Source organism: Acomys minous (genome assembly GCF_964271855.1).
Source record: "Acomys minous genome assembly, chromosome: 3".
Taxonomy (NCBI): Eukaryota; Metazoa; Chordata; class Mammalia; order Rodentia; family Muridae; genus Acomys; species Acomys minous.
In genome coordinates, this window is record NC_140485.1 from 18,845,746 (window position 1) to 18,863,055 (window position 17,310).

Genomic DNA, 17,310 nt, shown 5'->3' on the forward strand with positions numbered 1-17,310 from the left:
GGAGGAAGAGGAAGAGGAGGAGGAGGAAGAGGAGGAGGAGGAGAAATAGGAGGAGGAGGTAAGAGTCAAAGAGGCTTCCCAAAGCATAATCAGAAGTTAGGGGAAGGACATCAGGCTCTTGGCTGGCCTGAGAATTCTGAAATATTTATCCATTCTGAGATTTCAGCTTTCCTCATGAGACGTCTTTCAGGTTTTCTCCAGCGGGCATCTGCTTGGCCTTGAACGATGTGGTCCACCCTTTCCTAAAGCTGAACGCTTCCACTTTCTTTAAAATATTTAAAAACCTGCTGGGTGTGGAGGTGCACGCCTTTAATCCCAGCACTCAGGAGGCAGAGGCAGGCAGATCACTGTGAGTTCGAGGCCAGCCTGGTCTACAAAGCGAGTCCAGGACAGTCAAGGCTACACAGAGAAACCCTGTCTCAAAAAACCATAACAAAAAACCACAAAACAAAACAAAACAAAAAACCCTTTTTATTTCAGTATTTTACATGCATTGTGTCTTGCCCGCATGTGTGCTTATGTACCACACGAGTGCCCAATGCCCATGGAGGCCAGAAGGAGATGTCAGATCCCCCGGAACTGGAGTTAGAGATGGTTGTGAGGTACTAAGTGGGTGCCATGAATGGAATCCAGCCAGTGCTCCTAACCACTGAGCCATCTCTTCAGCCCCCGTACCTCCATTTTCTAAATGAAGGTCACAATGGGAAACAGTGGAGCTGCTTCCGTGACTGCTAAGAGGACTCTTAAGCAAACATGATGGAACGCGACACTCCACAGAACAGAGACTTGCTTTAAGCATCCTCAGGAATGAAACGCACAAGGGTGCACCTGAATACAAACATCAGCGAGGGAGGTGACTGCACCCGAGCGCGGACTATATGAAGAAACAGCTTACAAAGCCAGCCTCGAGGTCCCAGCACCAGCAGTGGTTCATGAACCGGACAAAACAAGCGCGGAGGAAATCCCCCACCAAGATGGTGAGGTACGTCACCAGCATGTCAGACACCGTCAGCCTCATAAACTCCTGCAGGGAGGAACACGGGAAAATTGGAGTGGCCGGATATGAACTTCTCTCCAACGATCAGAGTAATACAATACTCTCACCCGCTCATCCGAATCCATCAGTATGGCCTGGTTCTTCTCGGCAGAGTAGTGGTCTAGAGAAAGGACCTCAGACTTTGGAGAAAGTTTAATTTAAGCTTCGGCTATACAAGTCATTTATTAACTAAATAACGTTAGAATAATATCTGAACCTCTACGAGTCAGTAATATCATGCTTGCTGAGTTATTGGGAAGCCTATCAGCCAAGTAGGCAAACTGCCTGGTTTATTAGTATGGACCAGCGCTCCATATTTATCATTGCTAGAATCTGATTATCATTGCTAGAATCTGAAGGCTCACTCTTTGCTTTTCCCATCTGCTCTGATGTCCTGGTTGCCCCCACGAGGATTGACTGTGACCATCAATTACTTGGGACAATACTTCCTACTAATCAAAATTTTTTTCTTGGTATATAGAGAAAATAAACCAAAGGACCACATAGCAGAAACAAAGGACAAAGCTTTCTCCACATCCATAGGGTGAATGTCACTGATTGGGTTCTGTTTGTTTGTTTAAGCTAGAAGGTAAACAACTCAAAATAGCTTCAGGAACTCCCTGAAACCTACCAGAAACACAAGGCTCCTCCTTCCCAAAAGGAAGCAATAAAAATTGCTGAGCTGCAAAGAAGACTCTCAGACAAGCTAAGCTGCAAAGACCCCCAAGTCCAGCAGCTGCCCATAGGAAGCACAGACCAACTGAGGCACCTGGGAAGGACACTCCAACTTGTCAAACTGCCTGTAGGCTGTGCAGTGGGCTCCAGGTTCCCAGCTTTTGTGAGCTGTCCCCCATGCTGGGGTGGGCTTCAGTGATGTAGCTGCCTTTGAATTGTTTCTGCTCTGGTAAGTAACCCTTCACTCACATTCCTATAAATGGCCTCCATAAAACCCATCACTCACCTGTCGGACTTTAGTGGTGTCTGTACTTTGGTCTGCCCTGAGTACCCTATTTGGGGTGAGTAGCCATGTGTGTTGCATCTCCCCAGGAAATGTCTGGTTGTCACAAGCTTAAAGACAGCAGATAGATGCGAGGTTCCAGGATGCACAGGGTCTGCTCTATTCATCCTGGACCTTCCAAGCTGATTAGGAAATGCCTGCTTGATGGTCATTTGAGTTTTCAGGGATATTTCCCGAGTGGAAAGATCAAAGAAGGAACAAGAAAGAACTGAGAACAAGGGTCACCTTTTCGGAGGTGTCTACTCACAATGCCTACAGCTGTCTCCCAGCAAGAACCCCTGGGCACGTCTGCAGGGTGTGGTGGTGGCCGGGGCACACTTTCATTCCCACCTGAGGAATTGTAATAGTTAAACAGGGTCCAGTGAGTGATGTTCTTGATCTTCTCCTCATTAGAAAGCTGGAAGAGAGCGTGGTGATGGGGAGTTGGAAGGAGGCACGGGTAGTTCAGCTGTTTCCATGGGAACAAGTAAAGATAGCTCCAACCTTGCCATCTGGCCTTCGCTTTACTCCTGGACAATCTTTTCAGAAATTATCTTCTCAGGCTTTCAATCCACCAAGACAGGGTGCAGCGGGCTGACGCCCTTTGATATTTTCCGTGGAGTTTCTCCCCCCCCCCTCTAAGTTAGCATCCATCCACCCACCCGCCCGCCTACCCATCTATTCAGGGTCTAGTCTGTACATACAAGTCACTGGTGACACAAGAGTGAGGAAAAGGGTTTTCTCTCAGGAAGTCCACAGTCTAGCAAATAAACAGAGATGCACATTTAGAAAACAGGGAGATAATGAACTGTGGGAAATTGTCTTTGGGGACCTCAGGTAGTGGGGAGCACAGAGGCTTCCTTCGAGGCAGTGACATCTGACACTAGCCAACTAGGCTCAGAGAACTATACCCCCAGAGGAAACTACAAGGCACAGTAGGGTGGGGCAATTTCTTGGGGGAAGGAGGGAAGCCAGAGGCGGTGGAAGGACTATGGACCCGTGCTAGTCACTTGCATTGTTAGAACCTTCCAATAACTTCCTGTAATCGACCTCAGGGCAAAGTTCCTGCAGAGTAGTAACAGGGTAGCAGTGAGGGCGAGGAGTGAGCAAGGCTCACCCTTCCCTCCACATTTCTTTCTTTAAAAAAAAAAATATTTTTTTTTGCTTATTTATTATGTATACCATGCACATCAGATCACATTACAGTTGGTTGTGAGCCACCATGTGGTTGCTGGGAATTGAACTCAGGACCTCTGGAAGAGCAGTCGGTGCTCTTAACTGTTGAGCCATCTCTCCAGCCCTCCCTCCACATTTCTATTCTTTTCTCTGTTCTCCCTTCTCCAGCCACCCTGCAGTGCCCGGTTAGCAGCAGCTCTTCCCTGAGCTTCTCCAGTAAGTGCTGATACTCCCCGGGCTGGGGATTCAGCTTCTCCTGTGCTCTGACCCGCTGCCTCAGACTTGTGCCCCATTGAAATGTATTTCACAGTGTGTTATAGCGAATGAGTCTGTCTCCTGACCCCAAGGGCGAAGCTGTTTGGACCAGGACCGTGTCTAGCTCCCTGCTGTACCCAAGAGTGTAACACACAAGTGTTCCACCACACGACTGACAAGCACTGATGAGCAGTTTGGCCAACCATGACCTATCACATCAGTGGGCAATTACTTGGTTATTGACTAGCCATGACAGCTGTGAAGCAACATGGAAAAACCTGCATAAAAGTACAAGAGTAGGGGCTGGAGAGATGAATCAGAGGTTAAGAGTATGGACTGCTCCTCCAGAGGTCCTGAGTTCAATTCCCAGCCGAACCACATGGTGGCTCACAGCCATCTATAACGTGATCTGATGCCCTCTTTTGGCCTGCAGTTGTGCATACAGGCAGAGCACTGTCTACATAAAAACAAATAAATAAATCTTTAACAAATATTTTAAAAAATACAAGAGTACTAAGTGATATAGACATGATGTAGAAAGCAGGAAAGAAACATAGCAAATGTTTGCGACTGTGTCCTTTGGGTTATAGATTCTGGAGATACCCTCTTTTTCGTTTTTCTTCATATACTTCCAACATTTATTTAATTAACAGAAATTATGCATGGTAAATTCATTATTTATAAAAGGGGATACGGGAGGCAGAAGTCACAGTGGAGTGTGTGGGCTTTACCTTAAGGCGGACGTCATCCATGAGAGCCAGGAGGAACGTGTAGAGGTTCCCCAGGAAGAGTGCAAAGATGCGCCCCAGCTGCCATTTCAGCCCAGTGCGCGGGTGGTAATTCTCCAGGCCAGCGATGGTTTCAAACAGAGGCGGGCAGAACATTCCAAGCAGAGACATCACGATCTCCACCTGAAGCAGTGAAGAGAGGAGAGTTTTAAAATAAGGAATAAACGAAGACAGACGTTAAGAACTTTAGGAAAACAAAAAGTATTAGATAGGCAAAGACTCGGAAAAGTCTACAAAAAAGCCAAAACTCTAAAATCATAACTCAATAACTCACTCTTTAAATATGAAACAAAACATAATGACCCAAATTAAGAATTCAGAATGCATATCCTATCTAGCAGAGAATGTTAACCCAGACTAACACACCACAATTTAGCCTAGTGAAGTTAGTGAGCCAAAAAAAGAAAAAAAAAAAAAGAAAAGAAAAGAAGAAGAAGAAGAAGGAGAAGAAGGAGAAGAAGAAGGAGAAGAAGAAGAAGGAGTAGAAGAAGAAGAAAGAAACTCTTTTAGCAGTAGGAACAATTGATTTGCCAGTTGTGGTGGTGCATGTCTTTAATCCTAGCACTTGAGAGGCAAAGGCAGGTGGATCTCTGAGTTTGAGGCCAGCCTGGTTTACAAGACAGCCAGGGCTACATAGAGAAATAATGTCTCAACACCCCCCAACCCAACGCAAAAGGAGCAATTGATTTATAAGGAAAAGAAAATTAGAGTATCATGTGTCTTTGAAAAATAAATAATTAATTATTTTTATAAATGTGAGTGTTTTGCCTGCATATGTATATGTGCATCCATGCATGCCTGGGTGCCTGCAGAGGCCAAAAGATGGTGTTGGGTGGCATCAGAGTGAGGTCGGTATTTTCCCTCACTCTTGGCTTCATTGGAGATGCCCGTCTTACCTCGTTCCTTTCATACCAGCTGACATTCTGCATTTTGGAGAATTCCTGAGACCTTTTCACCACAAAGTAAATGAGGTACCCGCTTCCACACAGACAGCAGAGGATGAGGAAGTTGGCCAGGACACGGAGAAATCTTGTCAAGTGGACATTTTCCTCTTTGTTACTCTCTTGTTCATCCACGATAGATTCCTTAGTATGTGAAAACGAGATGAGAATAACGTCAGGCAAGGAACCCAGCCACCTATGGTTGTTGGATCCCTGAGAATACTTGTTTATATTTCAGTAAATAATACAGAGGAGTTGATGTAGTATCCCATAGACAGTTATATGTAATATATGTATTTACATATGTGCTCTTATTGTTATCTTGGGTTTGGTTATTTTGTAACAATGAAATCTGAGATTTACTATGTGTGAGACCTAGTACTAAATATTATTTCTCAATCTAACAGTGAACCAATAGGACAGTTAATATTACTGACCACACTGCATATATAAATGCCCACAGTAGCGTCAATGAGCTATCTAGGGTTGTTTTAAATCAATAGACCAAATACATTCAAATTAAGAAAAATTAATTCATTAAAATTTAAAAATGTATATAGATGTTTTGCCTGCATGTATGCCTGTGTACTACATGTATGCCTAGTGTGTGTAGAGGCCAGAGGAGGGTGTCAGGTCCCTGGGAACCGGAGTTACAGACATTTGTGAGCTGCCGTGTGGGTTCTGCAAGAGCAACCAGTGCTCTTAACCTCTGAGCCATCTCTCCAGCCCCTCAGATTAAACTTCTAATCTAGAGATTTTAAGTACAGGAGTTGTCAAATATCCTACAAAATTCACATAGTAGGTATTGTTAGCCTTGCAGTCCATGTGTCTCTCTCACCACTTCACCACCACCATTATTAAATGAAAATAACCATAGATAATATATAAGTAAATGTCCATGATTTTGTTTCAATAAAGTTTTATTTACAAAACCAAGCAACAGTCTAGATTTGGTCCTCATCTTTTTTTTTTCTCTCTCTCTCATTAGAAGAAGTCTTAATTTATTGCTAGATATTTATGTTTGGGACATTGTTATATATAACTTAAAATCGGTTTATTTGTTTTCTGTTTTCTGTTAGTATAAAATACAGTTGAGTGTTGTGCTTGTGTCCTGCATTGGGAACTCTATGAAGACATGAGCAGCACAGGCAGACTGGGATGGGTAAACGTGGTCTCCTGGACTGTGTGCTTGGGAGGAGGCCTCTCTACCACTCACCACTTACTGTGTTCACGCTGAGGTTTAGCTCACTCATCAGGCAGGCAGTGTATGTTAGCTCACAGACGCCTCACAGCCACCCTGTTATGTGCAGGGGGCACAGAGGCTCTTGTGCTCACAGGCAAGCACTAGGAAAACTGGAGATTTTACACACACAGGGTTGTCTCTTCACAGGGAGAGATGTATAGCCTGCTTTCTGCCCAGAGGCTGGGAGCAGAGATGGTTACCAGCCTGGTGGTGTTTGCGGTACCTGAATGACCGACACCACACTATAACCTTGTCTAGACACTTGGGATGCCGCAAGCTATAGGACCCCATCTTGGAAGACATCACATTGACTTACAAAGAGCGTAGTCTTGTTTTAAGTTTTATTATGCACTTGGGATTGAATTATTTATCACCAGGGGGGAAAATGTCCTAACTGTGCTGCCCTTACATATGCCTAAAATAAACTCCTCAGTGTCAGAATCTTGAAGTTTGGACCAACACTAGCTACTGAGCTGTGCTTAACCAGACATCCTTCTTGCCTCATGTGGATCTTGACTCTGCTGGCCTTGGTTGTCATAGAGACTACCCATAGTATGTGTATGTGTATTACCTCTGCTTTTAGTAAAAAATGCTTTATTCCTGATTATTTTCAGTGCTTCGTAGGCAAGGCGTGACCCTTGGTCTGGTCTAGAGGAAGAGCCACAGCCACTCCAGCCTTCTCTGCCCATGGCTGCAGCTGGCCACAGCCCACTTGCTGAGAGGAGAGGCCAGAGCTGACTGGGCTCCCCATCCACCCACTGCCAGGCGAACAGGACCCGGGCACAGCAAACCCGTTTACTGAGTAGTGAGTTCAAATCCTTTGCTGACTGTGAGCCGAAGACCCGTTCTTCCCCCCAGGTAGGGCTGGGCTACTGAGGGGAAATGAAAGGAGAGCTAAACACAACAGATGCTCAGCAAGGGCTGAGTCATTGGCAAAGAGTCTCTCAAGTCAGCTGGGAGAAATACTGAACCATCAAGGTCTTGGAGTGGAAGCCAGCTTATAGTGAGGCCACTCCTCTAATTCCAGCACTCAGGAAGCCGAGGCAGGAGAACCACAAGTTCAAGGCCATCCTGGGCTACATAATAAAACCCCTGTCTCAAAGGCTTGTAGTTGTTTTCACAGCCACAGAGGTACAATATAACACGTGACGTCTCCGAGAATGGCTGCCTCTATTCAGTTATTTCCTGTCTGGTTCATGCTGTCTTGATGGAGACATGGTCTTGCTGTATAAGTAGCCCAGCCTGGCCTCTCACCCCTGATCCTCCTACCTTCCTTCCTGAGTGTCAGGACTGCGAGTGTTTACCACACTCTGGTCAGGTTATTTATTTTGGCTGAACTGTATTTCCCCAGCCCACTTCAGATTTCTTGTGAACAAAATAATGAGGATTGTAAGAGACAGACTGTAAAAAACACAGTGTTGGGCTGGAGAGACGGCACTGTCTGGTCTTCCAGAGGTCCTGAGTTCAAGTCCCAGAAACCACGTGGTGGCTCACAAACCATCTAAAATGTGATCTGATGCCCTCTTCTGGCCGGCAGGTGTACATGCAGGCAGAGCACTGTATACATACATACATATATGTAAAAATGATAAAGAAACACAATGTTAATTCTTTCATTTCCACATCCTTAAATGGGTGTCTTAGTACTTAGAGAACCTTAGAAAAACAAACAGCCAACCTAAACAACAACAACAACAACAACAACAACAACAACAACGCTAACCAATCACATAAGAATCCCAAAGGCCCTCCCTGGGCAGGACAGTTTTAAAGCTCCTTAGACAGCTGTGGCACATAGAGAAGGCTGACATGCATTGTTCCCAATGAATCCTTCCACGAATTCCACCAGAAAGCAGGATCGCGAGGGAAAAGGCAGGCCAGACTTGAGAAGTCAGGATTTTCTGCCATGTAAGAAGATTCCTAGAGTGCTCCTGTCGTGAACAACTTTTTAGAAGGGGGGTGTACTAATGCCCTGCCTCTCAGAGATTATCTGGAGACCCCGTTTCCTCTCACCCAGTCGGGGAAGCTTCCCAGTAGGCAGAGGGACCGGGAAGGAGGAGCAGCCCCAGGCACTACCTTGAAGCTGGTGGTGATGGAGACATATTTGTTGTCAGCTGTCTCTGAATTCCCAATGAGGTAGTCCCAGCTGGTGAACATCTTGAAGCTGAAGATGAAGCTGTCACTCTCCCCTTCACTGGTACTCCCCTGGGTGTTGCTGGCCATCCTGGAGGACATACGGTCACTGTTGTTACACCTGCCTCTTTGCTGCTACGTCAGCCAATGGGATCCTTGGCCTAAGTCAGCCTTGGGCACAAGGATAAGATGGGATCCAGTGAAGGGACAAGCCAGGGAGGGAACGTTAGCTAGGACAGTTTTGATTACATCAGAGAACTGTTCTCCCAAAATTCAGAGTTCCCTGCAAGCAGCCATGGTGTTAGTTGGGTGACGAGTCTGTAAGACAGAGGACAGCTCATTATGTTTTCTGTCCTTGCATTAGCTTTCTTGAGGTTTGACTCGGTTGGGTCAAGCCAGTCTGGGTCCCAGTCTGCAGACCTGGGAACCCTATTCTCAAACAGAAACAGGTCTAAGTTACCTAACTTTCATGGCTAGAGCTATGCATTTTTTTTTTCTGATATAACACTCAGCAACTTGGGCAGAGATGGCTCGGCTGTTAAGAGCACTTGTTGCACATGCAGAGGACCCAGGTTCGATTCCCAGCACCCACACAGCGGTCCACAATTGTCTATAACTGCAGATCCGGGGGATCTGACAACCTCTTCTGACCTTGCCTGGCACCAGGCATACATGTGGTAGATTTACATACATGTAGGCAAGAAACACTCATATACATAAAATAGGTATTTAATAGAAATTCAGTAATTCTTGAGGATGTTGCATAGTTGATCTGGTTAATACACCCTTCAGCAGGCTTGGATGGAAACACTTCATCTTCCTTGATGGCTGCCTGCTTTGTCCTACCTGACCCAGCCTCTCTCTACACCCTGGTGCTCAGCCCCATGGAAACCACAGAATTCTAGCCATGAATTTCACCAGATAGTGTGGGGGTTTTCTGCTCCTCCCTAATTCTATCTTGCCTGTTGTCTGTTTTGGACTTGCCGTTCCACTGGACCTAGGTATTTTTGCTTTATCACAGAAACATCCGATATTTTTGGACTGAGCTAATTTTTCTTCAAAGAACATGAATTAAGAGGAACAGATAAAGTTGGGGGAGGTAGACTCATTGTTAGAGCTTGTCGGGGCTCCTAGGCCCTGGGTGTGTCTGCCACTAGAGGGGAGGTGGAGGCAGGGGGATCTCCAGAGCTCACTGGCCAGATAGTACAGCTGAATTGATAAACTTCAGGTTCAGCGAGAATAAGACAGAGAGCAACTGAGGAGTATATATATAAAAAGAAAATGAGGCACCAGCATGTAAAGGCCAGTTTTGACTACAGGAAGGTAGAACTGTAGCTAGAGAGGCTGCCGTGATTAACCACAGACATACAAATCCTTTTGCTGTATCTTTGTAAATGACAGGACTGGCACCTTCTTTGGTTCTTCTGAAGAGACTGGGCCATGGAGAAAGGCAGAAACAGACCTGCAAACACCCGGCCACCTTATCAGGCTCCACACACCCTCTTAAGCTGCAGTAGCCTTTTGCTGGTTAGGGGAAACTGGACGGGCTACGTAGATAGGAATTCTAGAATCATTTGCTGCCTTTGGGTCTTTGCATGCGTGCCTTTTCTGCTTACATTTTACACTTCAAACTTAGCATAACTGTCCTCTGCCTTATTTAAAGGTGCTTCATTTCATAACGTTCGTTTCCCAGAGCTTCACATATTATCTGGCTTATTACATATTTTTCATCATCTGCATTAGCTTGATATGATCACTAATCCTAATTGTCAACTTGACAAGCTCCAGAATCACCTAGGAGACACAACCTCTGGATGCGTTGCTGTGGGGTTATCTAGATTAGGGTAGTAGCATTGGGAAGACCCAACGGCTGAGGCGACTATCCGTCATCACTCTCTGCTTCCTGACTGTGGAGGCAACGTGGCCAGGTGCCTCAAGCTCCTGCTACTAGAGCTTCCCAGGCACGACGGGCTGTGCCTAGAACTGTGAGCCCAAATAAGCCCTTTCTCTGTTAAGTTGCCTTTGTCAGTAACCATGTCACAGCCATAACACAAGGAACTAGGAGACTTGTAGAGGTTGGTTGTTTGCTTCCTCTTGATTATCGTAAGAGTAAGGCTGCACAGAGGAGTCAGAGGAGAGTTGTTTGAATGACGAAAGATCAAACCCCGCAAGCAAGACACTTACGACCTAATGACGATCATCAGGCTGTAGCCAAACACGCTGACACCCACCATAAAGTAAGCCATGGGCAGCCTGTACCTCAGCCACCCGATGGTCCTCTGGTTGTTGTAGTAGCCATAGAAGAGAGCTGAATATTTGATGTAGCCCTGTAGGAAAGACATCCAAAGTCTCTGGGATTATAACCTCAGAGGAGACTAATTGCACACTGCCGTTCTATCAGGGATTTCTGTTTAGCATTTTAAAACAAGCCTACGGAGAGGACGCGTCTAACTGTTCAATTCATAGTGTCTCCAGAAGCCACCTGCCGCCATTACCCAGCCCTTCGCCGTTCCTCCACTGCACAGAGTGCATGGAGAATTCGGGAAGGAGAGGCCAGTGTGTGTATGCGTGTGAGCACATGTGCCCAGCGTGAGCATTCAAGAATGCATAGCTCTGAGTCTATTGTGTTAAATAGCTATGTTCTTAATGTGTCAGAAATAGACAAGCGTCTGTGGAGTTTCATAACATTTCAAAATGACCCCAGACAACCTAAACCTTACATTTGGTTTTGTTTTAATTGTGTGTGTGTGTGTGTGTGTGTGTGTGTGTGTGTATGTGTGTGTGTGTGTATGTATGTGTAGATGCACATGTGCCACAGTACACATGTGGGGGTCAGAGGACAACCCATGGGAATAAATTATCTCCTTCTACATGTGGGTTTTTTGGGGGGGGTTAACCCAGGTTGTCAGTCTCACAGGCAAGCATACCTACCCTCTGAGCCATCTCATCTGTTTTATTTTTGACTTTTAAGTGTTCTTGGATTTAGTAATGAGTAAACTTTTAAAATATATAATACTAGTTTAGGTTTTTAGTGCTTTTATATTTCTTTGCTCAACACAACATAAAGAGCTGTTGTTGAATGCGTTCCATTTGCTTTTGGTAGGGAAGAGATTTCAACAGGGATTCCCGGGTAAGAAAGAGTAAAGAAAATCCCTGGCAGCAGTGTGGCTGGGAACCGTGGGAAATTACCCCACCCTGTCGTTACTCATTACTGAGGAGACTCAAGTTTGACTCTGTAGTTGGAGGATGCCAGGCCCATGGCCTGTTGTAGGCAGCACTGTTGCCAGGCTGTGTGACCCCAGGGACCCTTTGAAGCTACAGATGACAGGCATTGAGGATGAGGGCTGATAAAAGATGGAAGAAGATCCCAGGGAGAGGCCCATCAGCAGGGTGGTGAGGCTAGCCTGCTGTGTGCGTAGAGACATCCCTGACGTGATAATATGGGGCACTGACACACAGTCGGAGGCACACAGTTCTTCTGTAAGCCCATCGAAGAACTCTGGCTTTAATTCCACTGGGAATTGGAAGCAAGGAATAGCTCATGTAGGAGAGGAACTCGCTGCAATCTGCATTTTAGGACGTTCACTCTGGCAGCCCAGGAAATGGAGATGTTACCCCCCCCCCCCCCATGCACACAACAGGCAGGGTATTTTGACAGCAGCCCTGATCAAATGAGCACAGCACAGACGTAAGGGGTGGGAAAGGGTCATATCTAAAGAAAGTATCACTTTTCAACAATTAATTCAACATTCACATTACCCACTTACATATAGGATGTTTTCTTAGGGATTCTGGATGAAATAAAGGATTAAGAGAAGTGCTGGGAGCAGTGAGGCTGGGAGTAGTGAGGCTGAGAGCAGTGAGGTTGGGAGCAGTGAGGCTGGGAGCAGTGAGGCTGGGAGCAGTGAGGCTGGGAGCAGTGAGGCTGGGAGCAGTGAGGTTGGGAGCAGTGAGGCTGGGAGCAGTGAGGTTGGGAGCAGTGAGGCTGGGAGCAGTGAGGCTGGGAGCAGTGAGGTTGGGAGCAGTGAGGCTGGGAGCAGTGAGGCTGGGAGCAGTGAGGCTGGGAGCAGTGAGGCTGGGAGCAGTGTGGCTGGGAGCAGTGAGGTTGGGAGCAGTGAGGTTGGGAGCAGTGAGGTTGGGAGCAGTGAGGCTGGGAGCAGTGAGGTTGGGAGCAGTGAGGCTGGGAGCAGTGAGGTTGGGAGCAGTGAGGCTGGGAGCAGTGAGGCTGGGAGCAGTGAGGTTGGGAGCAGTGAGGTTGGGAGCAATGAGGTTGGGAGCAGTGAGGCTGGGAGCAGTGAGGTTGGGAGCAGTGAGGCTGGGAGCAGTGAGTCTGGGAGCAGTGAGGTTGGGAGCAGTGAGGCTGGGAGCAGTGAGGCTGGGAGCAGTGAGGCTGGGAGCAATGAGGCTGGGAGCAGGGAAATTACTCCAATTTGCTGTCACCCATTTCTGAGGGGTCTGCCATTTGACTTTGAGAGTGAAGGACATCAACTTTATAATCAGAAAATGGTAGTGCGTTGATACCATGTTTGTACCTCAAAATCCCAGAGGACAGAGAAGTCCATGGCTCGCTCTTCCTCCGCTCGAGGCACCGTCTTTCTGGGTATACTTCCGTAGGGCATACCCATCAGCACCTCGCGTGGGAACAGAGGAGTAAGTGGAGAAAATGCAAACTGTAACCATGAATATATTAACAAATCCCTTGCCCTTCTGTCAGCTGAGCCTCACTCACACCCTGACTACGAGAAAGATCGGAACTTGATCAGATTTATACACTGAGATAGGATGGATTGGCTTTTCAAAAGATATTTATTTTCTATTTGTGTGTGCATGTATGTGTGTGTGTGTCTGTCTGTCTGTGTGAGTATATGGGGCACCTGAGGAGGCCAGCAGAGGATGTGAGGTTCCCTGGAGCTGGAGTCACCAGTGGTTGTGAGCCACCTGACCTGACAGAGCTCCAGTCCTCCCGAAGAGCAGACCCTGCTCTACCAGCTAAGCTCTACCTCCAGACTCTAGATTGGCTTTGTAAAAAAGGGGGTTTGGTTTTTTGTCCAACAAACTGCACAGCACCCTCATAGGAATCTCCTAGTCTGTTAATTTTTACTAGTGATCTTCTAGATTTATTTTTCTTGTGTCAGCATTACAAACCAGAGAGCAGGAGTGTAGGGATTTGCTGGCAGTGTTTGCCTATTTAATGACTGTGATCATTTTTGTATAATCTTTTATATAAACCCAAATACTTTTCGGTAAGATACATGGATTTGGGGGTTCTGCAGTGATATTACTTGTAGACAGATTGTATTTCTAATACAAAATATGCAAACTGTTCAATATTTTGACCTATTGGCTAATGGAGAAATTTTATAAAATATTCAGAAATACTAAAGATAAAGACATGTGCCATTGCTCTTAGTTCTTGTGGTGTTGGTTTTGCTGTTTCACCATGTGAGATTACTTTTGCTGGTTAATTTTAGGTTCATGAGTTCAGGCCTGTCTGTCTGTCCTCCCACCCGCCACTGGCCCTCCCTGGGTCTGGGCTTGTAGTTCTGGTTGGCCTAGAACTTGCAATGCTCTCCTGCCTTTGCCTCTCCAGTGTTGATATTACAGGTATGTGTCACCCAAGCTGTTCTGTTTTGTTTGTTTGCTTTTGGTTAGATTTTAATTTATCCTATTATTGGGAAGTATGTTACAGACAAAGCAGCAAATGTGTTATCGGTTTCTTAATTCAGAACTCTACGTATGTTGGTTCCATGTTTTGTACTGAACAACCAGGGCAGCTGACATGAGTACTTAATTTAAACAAAGCTGTGCATAGTGGTGCATGCTTATAATTCAGGCATTGGGAGGAATGAGGCAGGGGGATTGTGAGTTTGAGGGCAGTCTGGACTGTATAGCAAAACCTTATCTCAAAAAAAAATTGTTTTTAAAAGAATGACAGATTATAGTTTTTATAAAAAAGAGTATTTGGAACTATAAATGAAGATACTGTAGGCTGTAGGAAAGCCCCAGCACTAGTCAAAGGCACAGAGAATTCTGCTCTTACCTCTGGAATGATGACAAGACCAACTATTAAACCAAAAAGGACGAGGTTCACCCCATACATCCATCGAAGAAAGATGAAGTATGACGCTACCGAAGAACCAAAGTGACCTGGATGGGGGAGAAAGAATGGCGTGGTGACATGTGTCCGTGAGGAACCTGGCGCTGCCTGCCTGGGTGCGGTTTTCACATCAGTCTGTCAAATAAACAGCGAGGGCGCTGCCTTCTTATGGCAGAAAAATGACTCCCGTGAGGGAATTGAGCTCCTGAGCTCTCACACCGGAAGCTGAGGGATCTGCATTTGAGTCTGTTCCTATGCTCATGCAATGGCCACTTTTCCTGCAGGGACAGGAGCTAGGAAATGACCTGACGAGAAGGCAGAGTCAACTCAGAATCCAAGCCTTGGGGAGACTTCTCTAGGGAAACCGGTTAAAAAAACAGCGACGCCAAATACTGACTTTCAATGTCCTTGATCTTCATTTCCCAGGGAATACACTGAGTCTTGAAATTATCAAAGTCCCTCTTAAACTTCACCCATTTCTGAAACGAAACAGATAAAACCCTCAGTCACCAACATGTCAACCATAAGCGCCAAGGGGGACAGTCAGGTCATGCGGGATGCTGAGGGAAGTAGGGCTGTGGTAGTGTGTGTGTGTGTGAGTGTGTGTATGTGTATGTGAGTGTGTATGTGAGTGTGTGTATGTGTATGTGAGTGTGTGAGTGTGTGTATGTGTGTGTGAGAGAGTGTGAGTGTGTGTATGTGAGTGTGTGTATGTGTATGTGAGTGTGACTGTGTGTGCATGTGAGCGTGAGTGTGTGTGCACATGTGTGTAAATGTTGAGGTATGGGGCAGAGAATGGGGCATGGATACAGAGGCCAGAAGGCCTGGCAGCAGTAGGGGAGGGTGCTGAGAGAAGCAGGGCAGTGGCAGTGAGGGTCTGTATGGAGATAGGAAACACTTGCAGAAGCCAGGGCTACGGCATACTGCATGCTTGGAGTGCAGACGACAATTCAAATCTGGACATTTTGATATAAAATTTAAAATTCTATGTACATTTCCTGGGTCCTCTGATACACCATAACCAAGGAAATAGAAACCCCATAACTCATGTTTAGCAGGGAGCCAAGATCATCAGTTTGCTGGACGTGTTGCTAAGCTGCGTTGAGAGATCTCGGCCCAGGCCTCACTTGTTCTTTTCCCGGGGAATCACTCGCCTTGCTGGGCTGAGGGGAGTTAGGGAGGAGAGTCCCTCCTCCCTGCTGTAGTTTGGAGCTTGACTGTCCACCTAAGGCGGGCAAGCTCAAGATTTGTTCTCAGAGCAGTGAGTGCTTCAGAGGGATGGCGAGCATTTTAGATCAGGGAGCCTAGTGGGAGGTCTCCAGGCCATTGGGTGTCTGCTCAAACTGAGCAATTTTCTGCTCCAGTTTTCATCTCTCTCTCTCTCTCTTCCTCACCCCCCTTTCTGAGATGGGTCTTGCTATGACCCCAGGCTGCCTGGAGCTCATTGTTCTCCTGGCTCAGCCTCCTGGGTACTGGGATTACAGATGGGCATCACATCTGGCCTCTTCTTTCTGTGTGTATCCTGGACGTGCTTTGCTGTGACATCCATGGGCCCAAAGCAACAAGGTTACCCACGGGTTAGGAAACAGTGTGAACCCAAATATTCTTTCCTCTTTCTGAGCTGATTATCTCAGGGATGTGTTACAGCTACGCGCGTGCGCACGCGCACACACGCACACACACACACAAGCACACATACAGATAGACACACACACATGCATGAACATACATACACACAGGCACACATGCACACACATCCACATAGGCATGTGCACACACATGCACTCACAGGTGCCTGAGCTGATTATCTCAGGAGTGTGTTACAGCTACACACACACACACACACACACACACACACACACATAGGCACACATGCATGCACACACACATGCACATGCATGCACTCACAGGTGCCTGAGCTGATTATCTCAGGAGTGTGTTACAGCTACAAACACACACACACACACACACACACACACACACACACACACACATAGGCAAACACACATGCATGCACTCACGCTTGCGTGTCTATGCACACATACACACATAGGCATGTGCGTGCACATACACACACACACACACACACACACACACACACACACACACACACACAGACCTATCTATCAATAGATAACTTAGTGAACCAGACTATCACTTAACAGATTTACAGTGAACAGCAAACCTCTTTCTGTATAACATTAAATGCAAATGGCCTTATCTTACCACTGAAAAGATACAGACTAATGGCCGGGTTAAAAACTGTATTTTGGGGGTGGCGGCTGGAGAGATGGCTCAGAGATTAAGGGCACTGACTGCTTCTCCAGAGGTCCTGAGTTCAAGTCCCAGCAAGCACATGGTGGCTCACGACCATCTATAATGAGATCTGGTGCCCTCTTCTGGTGTGCATAAAAACAGAGCACTCATATACATAAAATAAATAAGTAAAACTTAAAAAGAAAAAACTGGTATGTTGTGTTCAAGAAACATACTTAGTTGGCAAAGATACCAAAAACAAAACAACCCCTCAAAAGCTACTGAAGGATGCAATATAAATGTGCAGGCAAATACACATTTATGTGTATAAATAAAAAGCAGGTTCAGGCATCCTTACAGCAGACAAACTAAACTTCAAGCCAAAACT

The 17,310-nt window shown here is 46.2% G+C and overlaps 1 protein-coding gene across 1 annotated transcript in view; it reads right to left on the reverse strand.

The window, feature by feature from the left end:
* Positions 1-17,310, reverse strand: part of TMC2 (transmembrane channel like 2) — a gene marked incomplete at its 5' end in the record, with an annotated part of 53,942 nt that overhangs the window by 16,528 nt on the left and 20,104 nt on the right. Inside the window, 9 exons of the mRNA XM_084774529.1 lie at positions 896-1,024; positions 2,302-2,451; positions 4,196-4,375; positions 5,149-5,337; positions 8,513-8,660; positions 10,754-10,896; positions 13,102-13,200; positions 14,610-14,716; positions 15,064-15,145. Of these exons, the coding sequence (XP_084630655.1) occupies positions 896-1,024; positions 2,302-2,451; positions 4,196-4,375; positions 5,149-5,337; positions 8,513-8,660; positions 10,754-10,896; positions 13,102-13,200; positions 14,610-14,716; positions 15,064-15,145 (1,227 nt within the window). The remainder of the gene's footprint in view (positions 1-895; positions 1,025-2,301; positions 2,452-4,195; positions 4,376-5,148; positions 5,338-8,512; positions 8,661-10,753; positions 10,897-13,101; positions 13,201-14,609; positions 14,717-15,063; positions 15,146-17,310) is intronic.